The 16,962-nt window shown below is 41.1% G+C and overlaps 1 protein-coding gene and 1 long non-coding RNA gene across 3 annotated transcripts in view; one reads left to right on the forward strand and one right to left on the reverse strand.

Annotated features, from left to right (window-relative positions):
- LOC140494469 (uncharacterized) overlaps positions 1-16,962 on the forward strand; it is a 106,103-nt gene that overhangs the window by 51,669 nt on the left and 37,472 nt on the right. The window contains exon 3 of one of the 2 annotated variants that reach the window (XR_011963994.1): positions 6,889-7,406. The exons of the other annotated variant lie outside the window; for it this stretch is intronic. This is a non-coding gene — a long non-coding RNA (uncharacterized lncRNA). Of the gene's footprint in view, positions 1-6,888; positions 7,407-16,962 lie in introns of those variants that run through there. 2 annotated transcript variants of the gene reach the window in all.
- slc35e1 (solute carrier family 35 member E1) overlaps positions 7,729-16,962 on the reverse strand; it is a 56,846-nt gene continuing 47,612 nt past the window's right edge. Inside the window, exons 5-6 of the mRNA XM_072593671.1 lie at positions 13,465-13,710; positions 7,729-12,967 (exon numbers count right to left, since the gene is read on the reverse strand). Coding sequence (XP_072449772.1) covers positions 12,722-12,967; positions 13,465-13,710 — 492 coding nt within the window. The 3' untranslated portion in view covers positions 7,729-12,721. The remainder of the gene's footprint in view (positions 12,968-13,464; positions 13,711-16,962) is intronic.

Here is a 16,962-nt window from a genome sequence, read left to right on the forward strand (position 1 = left end):
CGACTCGCTGAGTAAAGAATCTACCCCTAACATCTGTCCTATACCTACCACCCCTTAATTTAAAGCTATGCCCCCTTGTAATAGCTGACTCCATAAGATTCTCACAGGCAGTGTTGAGATGATAGGGATTAACACTTGTTAATGCCACACCTTGCCCCGTTAATATTCAGCCACCCATCTTACTGTCAAAGGCTTGACAGGTTGAGACTCTACACGTTGGAGTTCAGAAAGATGAGAGGTGACCTAAATGGAATATTGTGTACTTAAAGGACTTCACAGGATAAATGCTGAGGGAATGTTTTCTCTCATGGGAGAATCTAGGACCAGAGGGCATAGTCCCAGAATAAAGGGGCTGCCAATCTAACATTGAGATGAGGAGGAATTTCTTCTCTCAAAGTGTTGAGTATATTTGGAACTCTTTGCCGCAGAGAGCTGTGGGGGCAGAGTTCTTGTGTATATTTGAATCTGAGATGGATAGATAGATAGATTGTAGGGAATCAAAAGTTACAGGGAAAGAGGAAATCACCTCCAACATCTAACATGCCTCAAAAAGGGAGCAGCTCTTACAGCTACAACATTTTCCCCTCCTCCATCTTGGATTACCTAGAAGCCTTTTGGTTAAAGTTTAGTGGTGGAGTGATCAAATCATCTCTGGAACAGAGTTTTTCTTTTGAAAAGTAAAGAAGTTAGTCTCCATGCTATCTCTATAGTATACTTTGGGGTGGGGTGGGGGGGGGGGGGGGGGGGGGGGGTGGTGGTGGTGGGAGTGGCACTCTGGTCTACTCCATAAAATCATTTTGCCTCTAAATGATACTGTCTACTTATATTGCTGTATTTGTTGCAAATTAGAAGAATGAGAAGTGTCCTTATTGAAACGTAGAGGACGTTGAAAGTGGATCTGAGGAATATTGGATCAGCCATGATCCCTGTGAATGGTGGAGCAGGCTCAAGGGGCTGATGACCTACCCCTGTTAATATTTAACATGGTCTTCCCAAACTTGCCAAACAAGCTAGATGTGGGAAAGTGTGACAAAGAAACCAGAACATGGTACATGGTCAGTTATATACTCTAGGTGATCTTGGTCAGTGTCTCTGAAGTCGAGGGAGTTGGTCATGGTCAGTTGTTCATTGTGGCCAGTCCTGGGGATGGGGCTAATGTGGTTGGGAAATTGTATAGGCACCAGTTAAGGATCTGGGAAATTTTGGAAGGGAGAAGCCTGTCATGGCAGTCGAGGGAGAGGGCCAGGGTCAGTGCGCAGAAACTAAGGGGTAAGCGGAGGTGGTGATGGTGGTGGTTGAGGGGGGAAAGAAGGGAGGTGTTGGAGTGCACAAGTGCTGCTGTTGCCACAGAACTGAGCTTTGGCTGGTTACTCTTTGAGATTGGGGGCTGCATGCTGTGGACAAGAGTGCAGTAGTAAATGGGGAGGTTCACAGAACTTACAAAGTGAGCAATATTGCAAAGCATGACAAGGAAGAGGGTAATGCAGACGTCATCCATGATCAGAAACAGCCTGGTTCAAGGGAGAGCAATGAATGACATAGTATGGTCACTCTGACTGGGAAGATGGGCCAGTGTAAGTGAATGTAGATGGGGACTTGGAGAAGTGTAAAGCCTGCAAGATTAACAGGATTTCCTTGGGATATGGAATTTTTGGGATCTCACTGGTTGATTCAGGGTGAGACTGGAAACCACTGGCAGAGGAGCGCTCAATGTTACTTTCCATCTTGCTGGAATGGTAAAATGTGCAGTTGGGAAGGAAGTGGTTGCAAGCACACTCAGAGTGGGCAGGGTAAGTGATTTGACCTGTGAGGGAGGGAGCTGCAGCAAATACTGTTCATGGGGCTTTACAGGGAAACACCTTTGGTCACACAATATACAGTACTTAGATAATAGGTTGCCTACACCCTGGCCATCCTAACCATTGACATAGCCATTGCTAGAGCCTCAATGATAGCCACATCTTTGTGGATATTTATGACCCAATGTCACGTGTACATATTGTCCTGCTTCTAGATGGTGCAGTGGGCTGTCAGCGTACGCCTCCATCCACTGAACCTCATCTGTGGCCACAAAAAGCTGCAGGATGGTGGGAAGATGTACGTAGCGCCAACACATAAAGACTCAGTTTCTGTATAAACGTTATTGATGTTAACTGTCATGTGTTTCTGAGAGTGACTTACAAGTCATTTTCACATGTGCCACCAAATTGCCCTAATTATGTTTTGTTAAAACATAGAAACATAGATGATAGGAGCAGGAAGAGGCCATTCAACCCTTCAAGCCTGCTCCGCCATTCAACTCAACAGCCTAATCCTGCTTTGTTCCCATAACCTTTGATCCCATTCACCCCAATGCTATATCTAGCCACCTCTTTAATACGTTCAATGTTTTGGCATCGACTACTTCCTATGGTAATTAATTCCACAGGCTCACCACTCTTTCGATGAAAAAAATGTCTCCATCGCCATCCTAAATGATCCACCCTGAATCCTAAGACTGTGACCCCTGGTTCTGAACGCATCCACCATCAGGAAGACCATCACCACCCCCCCCCCCCCCCACCCCTGCATCTACCTCCCTGTTCTTCTTCTCCATCCTACGTCTTAGTGCACTTTCCAGATCTACAGCTATGCTGGATGGAAGATGCTCAACAGTTCAGACCATTAGCCCTGAAGGTTTGTGGGCTGATCCCAACAGCAATTGTAGGGGGGAACAAGCAAAATGGATGTGGAGGGTCCAGCCACTTCCATAATGTCCTGAGTGGGAAATGCATGGAGGCTTGAGTGTGGTTCCAGCTCTGGCTGGGGGCTTCTTGGCACCAAGCTGTCTCCTTGAGGATCCTGGACTTGAGTCAAGGATCCCCACTCCCCTATTACTAGGTTTTGAGGATCAGGGTGTGGGGGTTGGAGGTGCAGGAAGCACCTATGCTGATACTTCCTCTGAGGACTTCATACTTCAGTCGTCAGAGGTCAAGAGTGATGCTTCTGGACAATTCACTGAAAAGATTGTGGGAAGGCTAATGGAACCTGGCAGCCAAAAAGAGAGAGAAAAAGCATTGAGGTCATTGATTGAGAGTGACAGCAGGGTTACTAAGAAAGCTGCAGTGGAGAATGGAGAGTAGCACTAACTCATTTGTTGGGACATGGATAGAAGTGCAGACATGGATAGAAGTCTTCCTTTGTGAGGGCCAGGATTCTCCTCATGTTGACATGGGGCACCTGTTCAGGCTCTCTGTCCCGTTATACCTTGTCTTTTCAAATGATGAGTGAGATTACAGCAGGGAGCTCAGCAATTAGTAGTGAAAGGTGGTGGGGAGGTATGCTGAAGGATGGAGGAAACAGCACAGAGGGCATGCAGGGTTATCAGTGGGGAGGTCTTGGTGTGTGAAACAAAAGTGAGTGAGGGCAGGTGTTGCATGGAATAGAGAAAGTGTCAGAGCATAAGTATTGGCAGGAGGTGGCTGCAGGAGCTGAGGTAAATTGATTGTGAGGTAGCAGAGAGTATGTGATACCCTAATGGAATCGAGAAGGTTGATGACCTTTCTGTATTTCTGGCCATTTCTCCACACCCTCAAGATTGTACTGTCCTGGATGACAACCCTCCTCTTGATCACCCCATTCAGCAGGAGCTCCAATTCCCTATGGGGAGAAAAATGGTGCCGTTATCCCCTCTCCACCATGTTTTAACAATGTCCAAGAATGAGCAAGGCAGCTGTAAAATGCCAGTGTTCAGCCAGGTGCATAACAGCCTTTTGAAGACGGTGTAGATGTAAGGGATGCTGGTGTTTCGGCAGATACCACCTGTGTGGCAAGTTGTTCCAGGTAAAGTGGATGGTAAGATGGGATGTATTAAAATGGGGCAGGATAGGTAATTGAGGTGGTAAGTTTGGTAAGTGAAATCTCTTATCAAATTTGGGAGAGAAATCTCAGTAGACCGTGTGCTTAAAAACCTCGTCAAAAACTTAGTGCAACTTGGACTTAACCAAAAAAAAACATAAGATTCAGCCCATGGACATACAATCCAACATAAAGAATTCATCTTACTGAGCTAAAAGATCTTCCCGGATTCATTTTAGTGAATCTCAAATCTCATGATCATAGATTAATTCACATGGACTAAACCCAGTAGATTCATTTTGTCTCTCTTGTAACAGAAAATACCAAATAATCCAGACCTTTGTTAATCATTGTCTTGACAGGCTGATGGTACCTCTATAAAATTCCCTTTGTCTGTATGTGATGTACTGTCGACTTCAACTGTTTTGTACCCAAGGTACATATAATGTCTTGAAATATTTTAGACATGACGTTGGAACATTGGTCCGACTGCATTTCCCATAGTAGCTCAAAATGAGTAAAAGATTAGATTCCCTACTGTATGGAAATAGGCCCAACAAATCCACACCGACCCTCCAAAGATTTACCCAACCAGACCCATTACGCTACCCTACACTATGGGCAATTTAGCCTGGCCAATTCACCTAACCTGTACATCTTTGGACTGTGGGAGGAAACCCAAGCAGACATGGGGAGAATGTGCACACTCCACACAGGCAGTCGCCCGAACTGGGAATCGAACCTGGGTTCTTAGTGCTGTGAGGCAGCTGTGCTACCCATTGAGCCACCGTGCCATCCCAGTAACTCAATCTTTGATTGAGTTAATTAAACCACTTTTGCTTTGCTGCTATTATCCTCGAATAAATGCCCCCTGGGAACAGCGTTGTCATTTCCAGCATTTGACCCACATCCTTTTTAATAACCCCCTCCCCCCATTCACATACCCATCCAGATGTCTTTTAAAGGTAATTGTACCACCTCCTTTGCCAGCTAACTCCACACATGCGCCTCCCTGTGCACAGAAGTTGCCTCTTAGTTTCCTTTAAATCTTTCCTCTCTCACTTTAAACCCTTGCCTGCTAGCTTTAGACTCCTCCATCCTGGGGAGATTACTTTGGCCATTCATCCTATCCATGCCCCTAAAAGAATTTATGTTTTAAGACTTAAAAACACTTAGCTCACCCCCGGCTGTGGATAGTTTGACACTGAGGTCTCTCCAAGGTCAGCAGTGAAACTTCACTGTTTGTTGGTTTCTCTTGCACCCAACTCCATTTCCAGAGATGCTTGTAACTTCACGTAGCCAGTCAGCTGTGAAAGCTCACTGCTGCTTTTCTTAAAAACTCTAGACCCATTCCAACCAACCTCCCACGTGGTCTCCCACTCTCTCTCTTTTCTCCTATTTAAAGTTTTGATTTTTTTTTCAAAGATAAATGAGAGGTGCTACATTTTGGGAAAGCAAATCTTAGCAGGACTTATACACTTACTGGTAAGGTCCTAGGGAGTGTTGCTGAACAAAGAGACCTTGGAGTGCAGGTTCATAGCTCCTTGAAAGTGGAGTCGCAGGTAGATAGGATAGTGAAGGAGGCGTTTGGTATGCTTTCCTTTATTGGTCAGAGTATTGAGTACAGGAGTTGGGAGGTCATGTTGCAGCTGTACAGGACATTGGTTAGGCCACTTTTGGAATATTGCGTGCAAATCTAGTCTCCTTCCTATCGGAAAGACGTTGTGAAACTTGAAAGGGTTCAGAAAAGATTTACAAGGATGTTGCCAAGGTTGGAGATTTGAGTTATAGGGAGAGGCTAAACAGGCTGGGGCTGTTTTCCCTGCTGCATTGGAGGCTAATAGAGGTTTACAAAGCTATGAGGGGCATGGATAGGATAAATAGATAAAGTCTTTTCCCTGGGGTCAGGGAGTCCAGGACTAGAGGGCATAGGTTTAGGGTGAGAGGGGAAAGATAAAAAAAGAGACCCAAGGGATTTTTTCACACAGAGGGTGGTACGGATATGGAATAAGCTTCCAGAGGAAGTTGTGGGAGCTGTTACAATTGCAACATTTCAGAGGCATTTGGATGTGTATATGAATAGGAAGGGTTTGGAGGGATATGGACTGGGTGCTGGCAGGTGGGACTAGATTGGGTTGGGATATCTGGTCGGCATGGACGGGTTGGACTGAAGGGTCTGTTTCCGTGCTGTACATCTCCATGACTCCAACAAAAACAAAGTAAAAGCCTCTAAAACAGTAGTTACTGCTCCAAGAAAATCGAGGAAATTGACTCCAGTGCTGAAAAAGCCTGAAAAAAGGAGCAGCTCTTAAAACCACAATTCTCTCCTGTCCACCATTTTGGAATATTACTAAACACATTTGAATGATCCAAATCTCACCACTCTAATGCCTATTTCTTGTATTGACTGGGCTTTGATCATCACACAGAGGAAAAATACACAGAAGTCATTCCTATAACTGTTCCATATATCTTTAGCCTCAGACTTTCTGCAATTATAAGAAAGGTAAGGCTTTCATTTCTTCTTAATCAAAAGATAGCAGCAAGACAATGTCATCCTCAGGTGATTTCTGAACATCCCCTACTGCTGTTGTTCTGGACATTACACCACATTCTAAGCACACTTTTTAATGAAGGACAAACATTTACTCTCCGCCTTTCCATTTATTAAAACGCTGCTTTTCAATGGGCACTGTGAAGGAATAATTGGCCCTGGTTTTCCACTGGTCTGACAGTATCATTCCAGCATATATCAGATGTGTGCATGGGGGACTGCGAGGAATCCCCAGTGTAATAGACTTCAAAAGGAACTATTGCCTGGAACTTTCCAAAAACAACAGAAACACACCCTTAACTGCTTCCCCTCTCCCCACACCCCCCCCCCTCCCCCCCACCGACCTTCTCCTGACTAGCCCCTCCCCCCCAGAACTCCTTGCACCTTAATTCTTGCTATTTGTCACTCTACCCTCCTGAGATATTAGAGTTCATTTGCTATGCTGACCCGCAAGAAACTGAATGTCCCGGTGGTAAGGTGGTGTCTCTATCTTCTAGGTGGAATGTGGGAAGTTTACACAGCCATTTCCTTGCCGTTCTGGAATGATTTACATTTTCATCCAGAAATCAAGAACATTACAGTTGGAATTTGACTACACCTTTATAGTTACAAAAATCTATCTGCAACAGATTTGACCAATAAGGGATGATTTCCATTTCATTGTTTCTGGAGGTGGGGTGGTTGCTGCATTGTGTCGAGTGGCATGTGACTGTGAGGGAGTGGCCAAAGTTTGACAAGCATTGCAACTAACCTGTATAAAGGGGATGTGTTTTCTTTGTTCAGCGCCTCACTTTGACTCAACCTCGCATGGCTGCAAGGGAGGTCAAAGGTAGTCACCTTGCTTGTACAAGCTTTAATAAACTTTAACTGTTGCCTTTATTCAGACGGAGCTTTTGCCACAACCCTGTAAGTTGTGTGTTAAAGATTCCTCCAGAGAGACCCCTGGACACAAACTGCAAGCATAGTGAAGAGTGTTCAGGGTTTCTTCAAAGCTTATACTGTGCTGTGCTGTGTTCAATAAAATTTGGCTGCTTGTCCAGAAATTGGTGTGTTGCAGTTGCATCAAGTGTGCAAGAACCTCAATAGTAAAAGAATCTAACACCCCCAGGACTCAAACGTCACACTTACGTACTTGTAGTTTGACAGAGGCCATCATTGCAAAGACAGGGTATAAGTATGGAAATATTAAAGTGTTGCCCTGTTGGAAATGAGTATATTATTTAGACTGATGTGGATTACTGCACTCAGTGTCAGTGGACACCCACCCAATGTACCCACAACACCTGCTGTGTAACTGGACTGAACCCTGACTGTTTGTTCAAATGATGACATTCTAGTACTGGCTTCTCCTTTCACTTTATTAATTTAAGTGTCACTTTTTTTAACCATCAACATTAAAAACGCTCCACTGATAGACATGATACATTAGTGAGGGTTGGCACACATACATTCACCTCCATTGACTTCCAACCATTGACTTCGAGAAACAATACTGCCACATGGCTAAACCTGCAATAATACATGGATCTGGAAACATCTTCACACATTTTAAAATATTACAAATTAAAATGGGAAAAAATCCTAAAGATATCCAGTTTTTAAACAGGTCCCACTGCTTATGTATTTTACAGTATACAATGGTGAGAACCTTTCTCAAATATTCAAGTAACAGAAGAAAGCAAAGATCTGAATCATGTTTAATACCAGATTGTCCCTTTCACCTGCCAGTCAGATGGGCACAAAACAGAAATAAGAACAGAAAATGCTGAAAACACTCAGTATATCTGACTGCATTTGAGGAGAGAAAGATAACATAATTAATGTTGCCCATCTGTAACATGTTTTCTCTCTCTCTATGCAGATGCTGCCAAACCTGCTAAATGTTCACAGCAGAGAAAGCTAGAGGAACAGGTCCGGCAGCATCTGCAGAGACAGAGAAACAGTTAATGTTTTGTGTCCGGTATAAATCTCTTTCACACTTCCTCCTCAAAACTGCACAAGTTCTGAAGAAACAAAACTTGAGAAACATTAAGTGTTTTTCTCTCCCCAGATGCTACCATTCCTGCTGAGTTTCTCCAGATTTGTGTTTGTTTCAGATTTCCAGCATCTGTAGTATTTTGCTTTATTTGAATACTCACAGCATTTTCTGTTCTAATTTCAGATTCCCAGCATTTGCTTTTTTCTTAAAAAATTATAAAAAGCACACTGATGCCAGAAAAAGGTGCAAAAGGCATATGCAAAACCATTAATATCTCCACTCAAACCCTCAGCACTACATTTTTTAGATCATGTAGCCTCTCTTATACTTTGAGGTTAAAAAGAATTTTTCCTTAATTCCCTTTTAGGTCGCAAAGCACAATTTTCACCATAATACATAAAGTGATAATGCTGCACTATTCATAAAGTTTATATCAATGAGAAAATGAGTGAAACTTTGAAGTGATGAATTGCTCAGCCATATTTCCTCCTTAAAAAGTGCAAAACAATGACAGTTTCAATCTAAAAATTAACAAAGACTTATTAAGAAAGGGAATTCCATCTTCTATTAAAATTTGGTTTTAAAAAAATCAAGCTGTAGATGGGAAGGAAAAGCAAGGAAATGGCACCTCATTTTCTCTGAGTTACCAAGTTTCTGTAGTCCTCAACTTCCATCCACATGGCCCAAACTCCCTGTTTGTGAACACTGAGTCATTTCTGAAAATGTCTGGCCAGTGTTTGGTCACTTAGAACTGTACACTCTATTGATTATGTAAGACTGCACAACACACAATTGACTTTAATTTCAATTCAAGTAGTAAGCCCTGATTCCCTACATTTGTGACAGAATTTTAGCTAAAGAATTACCCATTTTATAACATATCTCCACTCACTGCAATATGCTCCCCAAGTCTGAACAAACTGGAGCTCAGTTTTAAGCTCATTCCAGTGATCTATAATAAAGGAATATAATTCAACAGCATTTTTATAAAGCCACTTTACAATTGAAAATAAACCCTCAGAGGTAGACTTAATTTCAAATTTTGACAGATTTATAAGAAAATGCCACAAAGCACATTAAATAAATGCTATTCCTAAATTGAATCAAACAAGCTGTGTGTGTTTTAGGGAACAGTGATTGCTCAAATCCCAGTTAGGACTTGTACACTGTGGCTGATTAAGCAATCCAGTATTGGTAAGCTTGACAAATTGAATGAGTACTTCTCCAGCATTCACTACAAGCTGCACCATCATAATCTGCAAACATGTTTATAAATATAGTACACACAAAAAGAAGATAAGTACACAGTCATGACTGAAAGCAACTGTAATGGCTCCTGGAGAAATGCAAGGGTTAATCTGTATAACATGTGGATTTTGTTTTTAAAACAAAATGAAAGATTTGTATTTATATAGCCCTATTCATGATCGCAAAATCTCAAAGTGCTTTACAGACAATGAAGCATTTAAATGTAGCCACTGTCGTAATGTTAGAAACATCGCAGCCGATTTATGTACAGTAAGGTCCTATTCAGCACAAATGCTGCACAAATTCCTGCAGTAAGGAATAAATTGCAGCCTAAATCCATAGCACAGTTTTGGCAAGGCAGAGACAGAGACAAAGATAAAACTTGCATTGTACCTTGAGAAAGTTAGTTGACAGGTGTGGGGAACATGGGCTGATTTTAAAGAACAGGAATCCCTACTCACAAAAAGTAAAAAATAAAATCAGCCCCTTGAAATTTCAAAAGCCTAGCTAACCTTTAAAAATGTACAAGAGATTTTTGAAGTAGACATGCAGGCAAAGGACAGGATCAACATGGTGGCTGTATCAGGTACCGTGTAAAGATTAGGTACCGTGTAAAGATTAGTTTTCATTTAAAGCAACTGGGAACACTGAATCCTCAGGCTTAGTAAACGACTGAAAAAAGGAAGAATACGGTTTTCCCATTTCCTTCTACGCAGAGTGGCAGGCATTAAACAAGATTTCCCAAGTTACTGCAAATCACGCCACCACTTGCATTCATTGTGACTCCTGAATCGTTCACGAGGGTAAGTGCTCACTGGTGAACTTTAATAATAATTATGAACGTTAAAAAATGCATCTACTATTTATAACATTCAGAAGTTTGCAAAAAATTTGCAATCCTTTTCTGAGTGAATAGTGATGCTGCAATGATCACAAGACAGCATTAAACATAAAGCAAAGAAACTAGGAAAGGAACTTAGGACATTTAAATCAGTTACAATTAATGTGATTCAGTGTGAGAAAAAAAAAGACAAAGGAAGATGGTAAATCTGACAAAATAAATGAGAAAGACTTAATCTCAATAAAGCAAATAAAAAAGGTTGTGAAGAAACAAGGGCAAAAAAACAGTATAATGTGCAAATACAGAAAAAATTCCCTTTTAACCAGTACAGCCATTGACCACTCATTAATAAGTAATAGCTCTTTTTGATCAGCATTCACTTCCAACAACTTGACCAAATGACTTTGGTGTTTGCAGGCAACAAATTTCTTTTGTGAAGCAATTTAACGTCACTTTGCAATAACACGTACTGGTACTAAATTCAAGAAACATTTAGGCAAATTCAGAACGAATTAATTCTTGGATAGTACAGGAAAGCAGTGCATGAACAACTGAAGGAGATGAAACTGATTGTTGAGTTTGTGAATGGCACAATACAGGGTTTAGAATTGCAGCAGAAAGTGCTAGAAATATGCAGCAAGCACGTTTGTCTACATCTATGAAGATAAACAGAGTTAATGTTCCATATACACATCTTTTGCGAGAAAACATTCCCAAAATGGCAAATATCTCTTTCTTTTCTTCACAGTTGTAGGTTGACTTGCTGAGCACTTCCATAAATTTCTGTTATTTCAGTTTCCAATTTGTTCATTCTTTATAAGGGGATTTAGAGCTTACATTTGTTCCCAGCCTGAACTTGCACACCATCCCTTTTTTTTAACTGCAGGCTGAAATTTCCCTACCATTATGGACCTGAAGTACTGTAATACCTCTGGGATTGATTAAAAAGAAAAAGCTGAAAAATCTACAGTTATCCAGTACTTTTCACCATCACAGGGAAGTCCTGAATCACTTTACAGCCGATTTATTACGAAGTGTAATGAAAGCTGTAGTGTAGGAAATGCAAATGATTTGAGAGACTATGCTGTATGCAAATAGCAATGAGATGAAGACTTGTTTATCTGTTTCTGGTGATATTGTTTGAGGAATAAAAGTTAGTTAAGATATTGTGCCTTGAATAGTGCCATGGAATCTTTTACATCAAATAAAATTAGAGATTTTTTAATGTCTCATTTGAAAAATTAATACATTTGACATCACAGAGCTCCCTCAGTACTGCATCAAAGTGTTGGCTCAGATTTTGTGGTTTAAATCTCTGGAACTGGGCCTAAGTCCATAGCTTTCTGAATCCAGAGCGTTAACCACTGAGCCAGTCTGATCTGGAACAAGTTTGATTCAATTAAACATAATTATGTGGGGACACAAGATAGACAAAGTGCAATTAGCAATTTGGTCACCATATCGGATTGTTAATTTTGGTTACTCACAAAAACATGAGTTGCCAAGGGGGTGCAATATTAAATTATTTAAACTGAGTGTAATCAGAAAAACTGTTATACCCACCAGTTTTAAAAAAAAAAATTGGATTAAATCTGGAGTGACCTGGGAATGTGTGATTAACAGACAAGTTGGAGTACTAAAATGTACAGGTCATTTAGGGACATCTCACCTTCAAGGTAACCGGATTTCCCTCCTTCTAACAGAGGACTCAGGGATGCATTATATTCACATTACTATGTAGCAATTATTGGAATCAATTGATCAATACTCCCTTAATTCATGAATCACAGACAACTCCTCTGTCTAAATAAACAAATCATTCCCCCCACAAAAATGGAGGAACTGCAACACAAGACAAAGATGATACAAACCTTCTGACAATCAGGGGGTTGTTTAATATTGAGCTACTGGGGCCTTTTAATGATTCTCTTTACCATACTCCTTTAAGAAGTTCTTGTGCAGGTAGTTGACAACCTAACCACCCTAATGTTTACTCTGAAGTAAACATCTCACACAGGCTGGCAATCTCATGCGCTCTCCCCCCACTTCCAATGATTTCTAAGCAAAATGAACACCTCACATGCACAAAACAACAAACAAGGTGCAAAATGTACCTTCATCAAAGTCTGAGTTACAGTGTTCTCTTCATTACCATAAAATAAAAAAAGTAGGGCCTCAGACAGAGACCTCTTGCTAAAATCTATGGACTAACCAGGAGTTCCTGATTGTATGTAGAATAAGTTAAGGGTGAAGTTACATATGTTTAGACATCAAAGCGGTTGGAAACATAAGTGGTTCCAAGGGCACTTTGCCGGTTGTACTGCAACTGCTCGGCCAGCAGGCCATTCCGTCCATACTGGTAGTCTGTGTATTGAGAGTACAGCACAGTCCCATTCATTTGTCCCTTCTGATCAACAGACAGTTCATGATGGTGATCGAGAGAAAGGAGGTCCGTGGAGGTAACTGGGAGCAACTTTCTCTTGGCTTCTTGGTTGGCATCATATTTAGCCTGTTTTAGAAGGAGATAAGAAATTAGCGGGGATTCATTTAAAAATTAATTCTCATTTTAAATGACTGAATTGTGCTCAATCCTCTGGGTGAATAATGGCTAAGAGAGAAAGGGATTGTTTTCTCATTTTATCCATTAATAGAAATGAGCTCTCTCAAAGCAGGTCCAGCATGAGGCAGAAATAGAACTTGCCTCAGCAAATATCACTTTCCCTACCCCGTGGACTGCTTTGATTCGGACAGAATCCTTGCTGTGTCCTTAAAACACACAAGACGACAGAGCAGGACAGCCTGAGAACCAATGACCTTCTATTCTCTTGGGGTTGAGTAGGCCACTGACACACGCTGTTTACATTTGCAGATAAGGATGTCACACACATTGTGACAATGGACAAGAGGTCAGCCATTCCCTGGAAATTGCATCTTAATATAGATCAGCAATAAGAGGAAAAGTAGATTAAACTAGTGTCTCATTTAAGAATAAGGCAGCAGACTGACCTTATTATAGGCGAAAACCCCAACGATGGCAGTCATCATCCCCATGACGTTGGTGGAAGTGACTGGGTTCTGCAACATGATGAGCGATACTGAAATCACCATGATCCTCTTGGTGGCATTGGCCACGGAGTAGCTGAGTGGGCTGATGAGGTTTAAAATACTAAAGGCTACCATGTTTTGAGCAAAGTTACAGAAGCCACTGATGATAAGTAATATGAGGGTCCAGTACCAGTGGGAGACATCAGTCTGGAAGAGACAAGCAACAGGTCGGTGACATGGTACAACTCTGTGGAGCTGTCACTATTTTCTTTCCCAACACATTCCCAATCCCATAATTACAAAACTTTTAAAACTTATTTTCATATTTCTCCCCCCCACCACCCCCCCTTTTCCACGATGGCTAGATGGAACAGTGGTCAAATGTCCAGGAGGAATATATTCCACTCAAAAATAAGAATGATCAAGCCAATAAAGATACACATGAATGAGTATATAGAGGATGATAAAAGGCAACACAAAAAGGTTCAGAAAGAAATCAAAGAGACAGTTAGGAACACTGAAAAAGCAACTAAATGAAACTAATCAGGGAACATTAAAAAAAAGTCTCGACAGAAAATGACAAAAGAAAGATTGGGATAGAGAAAGGACATACCATAAACCTGCAGACAATGTTAAAAATCACACAACGCTAGGTTATCGTCCCAACAGGTTTAAGTGGAAGCACTAGCTTTCAGAGCGCTGCTCCTTCATCAGGTAGTTGGCAACCTCCTGAAGGAGCACCGCTCCGAAAGCTAGTTCTTCTAATTAAACTTAATGGACTATAACCTGGTGTTGTGTGATTTTTAACTTTGTACACCCCAGTCCAATACTGGCATCTCCAAATCATGCCTGCAGATAATGACAGTGAGCAGAAATGTTTATAATCTTGCCTCTGTATTGACCAGGGAGGTTAATGTAGCGGACATGAGATCATAAAGACTTCTAAAAAGATATTAAAACATCTCAGATAGAATTCAAGGTATTAATGATAATTTTGTAGAAGATAAAATATCTCAAAGTTAATGAAGAAATATCTGAGACATTACGATACATAATTAAAAATTTAGTAGCAGACAGAATAGTGCAGGCAGACCTCTAGGCATTTCACATGATCCCAAATTTAAAGAGGGAGATAGACAAAGTTTAGGCAAACAGAGGTTTTACTCAACATTTGCGGGTAGGAAAGGAAATTAAATCCTTACTCAAAGAAGCATCAGAAAATGGAAATGAAATCCTTATTCAGAAAAGTATCAGAAAAACATCTACAAACTGAAAATACAATTAAAAATGGTCAATGCAGATTCCAAAAGGGAAGATCATAGAATCAAAGAGATGTACAGCATGGAATCAGACCCTTCGGTCCAACTTGTCCATGCTAACCAGATATCCTACCCTAATCTAGCCCTATTTGTCAGCACTTGTATATCCTTCTGAACCCTTCATATACACATCCACATTTCTTTTATATGTTGCAATTATACCAGTCTTCATTACTTCCTCTGGCAGCTCATTCCATACACGCACCACCCTCTGTGTGAAAAAGTCCCGTAGGTCTCTTTTATATTTTTCCCTTCTCACACTAAACCTATGTTCTCTAGTTCTGGACTCCCCGACCCCAGAGAAAAGACTTTGTCTCTTTATCCTTTCCATGCCCCATATGATTTTATAAACCTCTATAAAGGTCACCCCTCAGCCTCAGATGCTCCAGGAAAAACAGCCCCAGCCTGTTCAGCCTCTCCCTATAGCTCAAACCCCCCCAACCCTGGCAACATCCTTGTAAATCTTTTCTAAACCCTTTCAAGTTTCACAACATCTTTCTGATAGAAGAGACCAGAATTGCACGTAATATTCCAACAGTGGCCTAACCAATGTCCTATACAGCTGCAACATGACCTCCCAACTCCTGTACTCAATCCTCTGACCAATAAAGGAAAGCATACCAAATGCCTTCTTCACTATCTTTCAAGGAACTATGAACCTGCACTCCAAGGTCTCTTTGTTCAGCAACACTCTCCAGGACCTTACCATTAAGTGTATAAGTCCTGTCAAGGTTTGCTTGCCCAAAATGCAGCACCTCACATTTATCTAAATTAAACTCCATCTCCCACTCCTCAGCCCATTGGCCCATCTGAATCATGTGTGACTAACATGAATTCTTGAAATAAAGAGAAAGGGTAAACAAGGGTAATATTACAAGCATAACCTATTTTCAAAAGGCCACGAACATGGTTTGGCCACATTTAGAGTAGTATGTGCAGATTTAGTTGCCTCACCGTAGGAAGGTTGTGGAGGCTTTGGAGAGGGTGCAAAAGTGGTTTACCAAGATAGTGCCTGCTTTGGAGTGTTCTAGTTGTAAGGAGAGGTTGGACAAAACTTAGATTGTTTTCACTAGAACGGAGGCTGACAGAAGATCTGATAAATGTGTATAAAAATGAGGGGCATGAATAGGTTGGATAATTGGGAATATTTTTCCTAGGGTGGAAATGTCAAATACTAGGGGACATAAGTTTAAGGTGAAAGGAGGAAAGTTTACAGGAGTTGTGCAAGGCAGTTTTGTTTATTTATACATAGAGTGGTAGGTGCCTAGAACGTGTTGTCAGGGGAGGTAACAGAAGCAGGTATGATAGCAACATTTAAGACAAATTCCCCGAACCATCTGCAGGCTGATAGAATTATTTTAAAAGGCATCAAGATCAGCGCAGACAGGGTGGGTCCAAGGACTTGTTCCTGGACTAGTTGTATTTTAATGTTAATCTCAAAATGTGTGAAGTCAGGGAACATACAGCAGAATGGATAACAAATTGGCAACAAAACAGAAAACAGAGGACAGGGGCTAAAGGCAGTAACAGAGTGACAAAAGATGCAAACTGGTGGCCCACAAGAACAGTTAAGGAGCAGTGTTGTTCATCATTTAACTAAATCACAACGACTGAGACTTGAAAGTACCAGATCACGAGGGGGTCATAATTAATAGAGGGAAATTAATAAAACACAAGAAGAATTGAATAAAATGAAGAATTGTTATTTACTTGACAAATAAATGTCGATATGAGCACATGATGTAAGTCTCAGGAACAAGTGTCAATGTTGGAAGAAAGTATCCATTTAGCAGAGATTTGCAGGTAGATGAACAAATCACAAATCAGTGATGCAGATTAATAAGGCCATGAAGAAGGCAAAGAGTTAAATTTATATAGAATGGTTAGATCACTCTTGGAATTCTTGGCTCATTATAAAAAGGACATAGAGCATACAAGACCTACAAAATATATTTATTGGGATGATATCTGGGATGATTTCCCAAACCAACACCACCTCCTGTTCAGAGGAAGAGTCACTGAACCCAAAAGGTTAACTTTGATTTCTCTCCACAGATGCCACCAGACGTGCTGAGTTTTTCCATCAATTTTTGTTTTTGTTTCTGATTTAAACCGTCCATAATTCTTCCAATTTTAAATC

The sequence above is a fragment of the Chiloscyllium punctatum genome, chromosome 24 (assembly GCF_047496795.1).
Source record: "Chiloscyllium punctatum isolate Juve2018m chromosome 24, sChiPun1.3, whole genome shotgun sequence".
Lineage (NCBI taxonomy): Eukaryota > Metazoa > Chordata > Chondrichthyes > Orectolobiformes > Hemiscylliidae > Chiloscyllium > Chiloscyllium punctatum.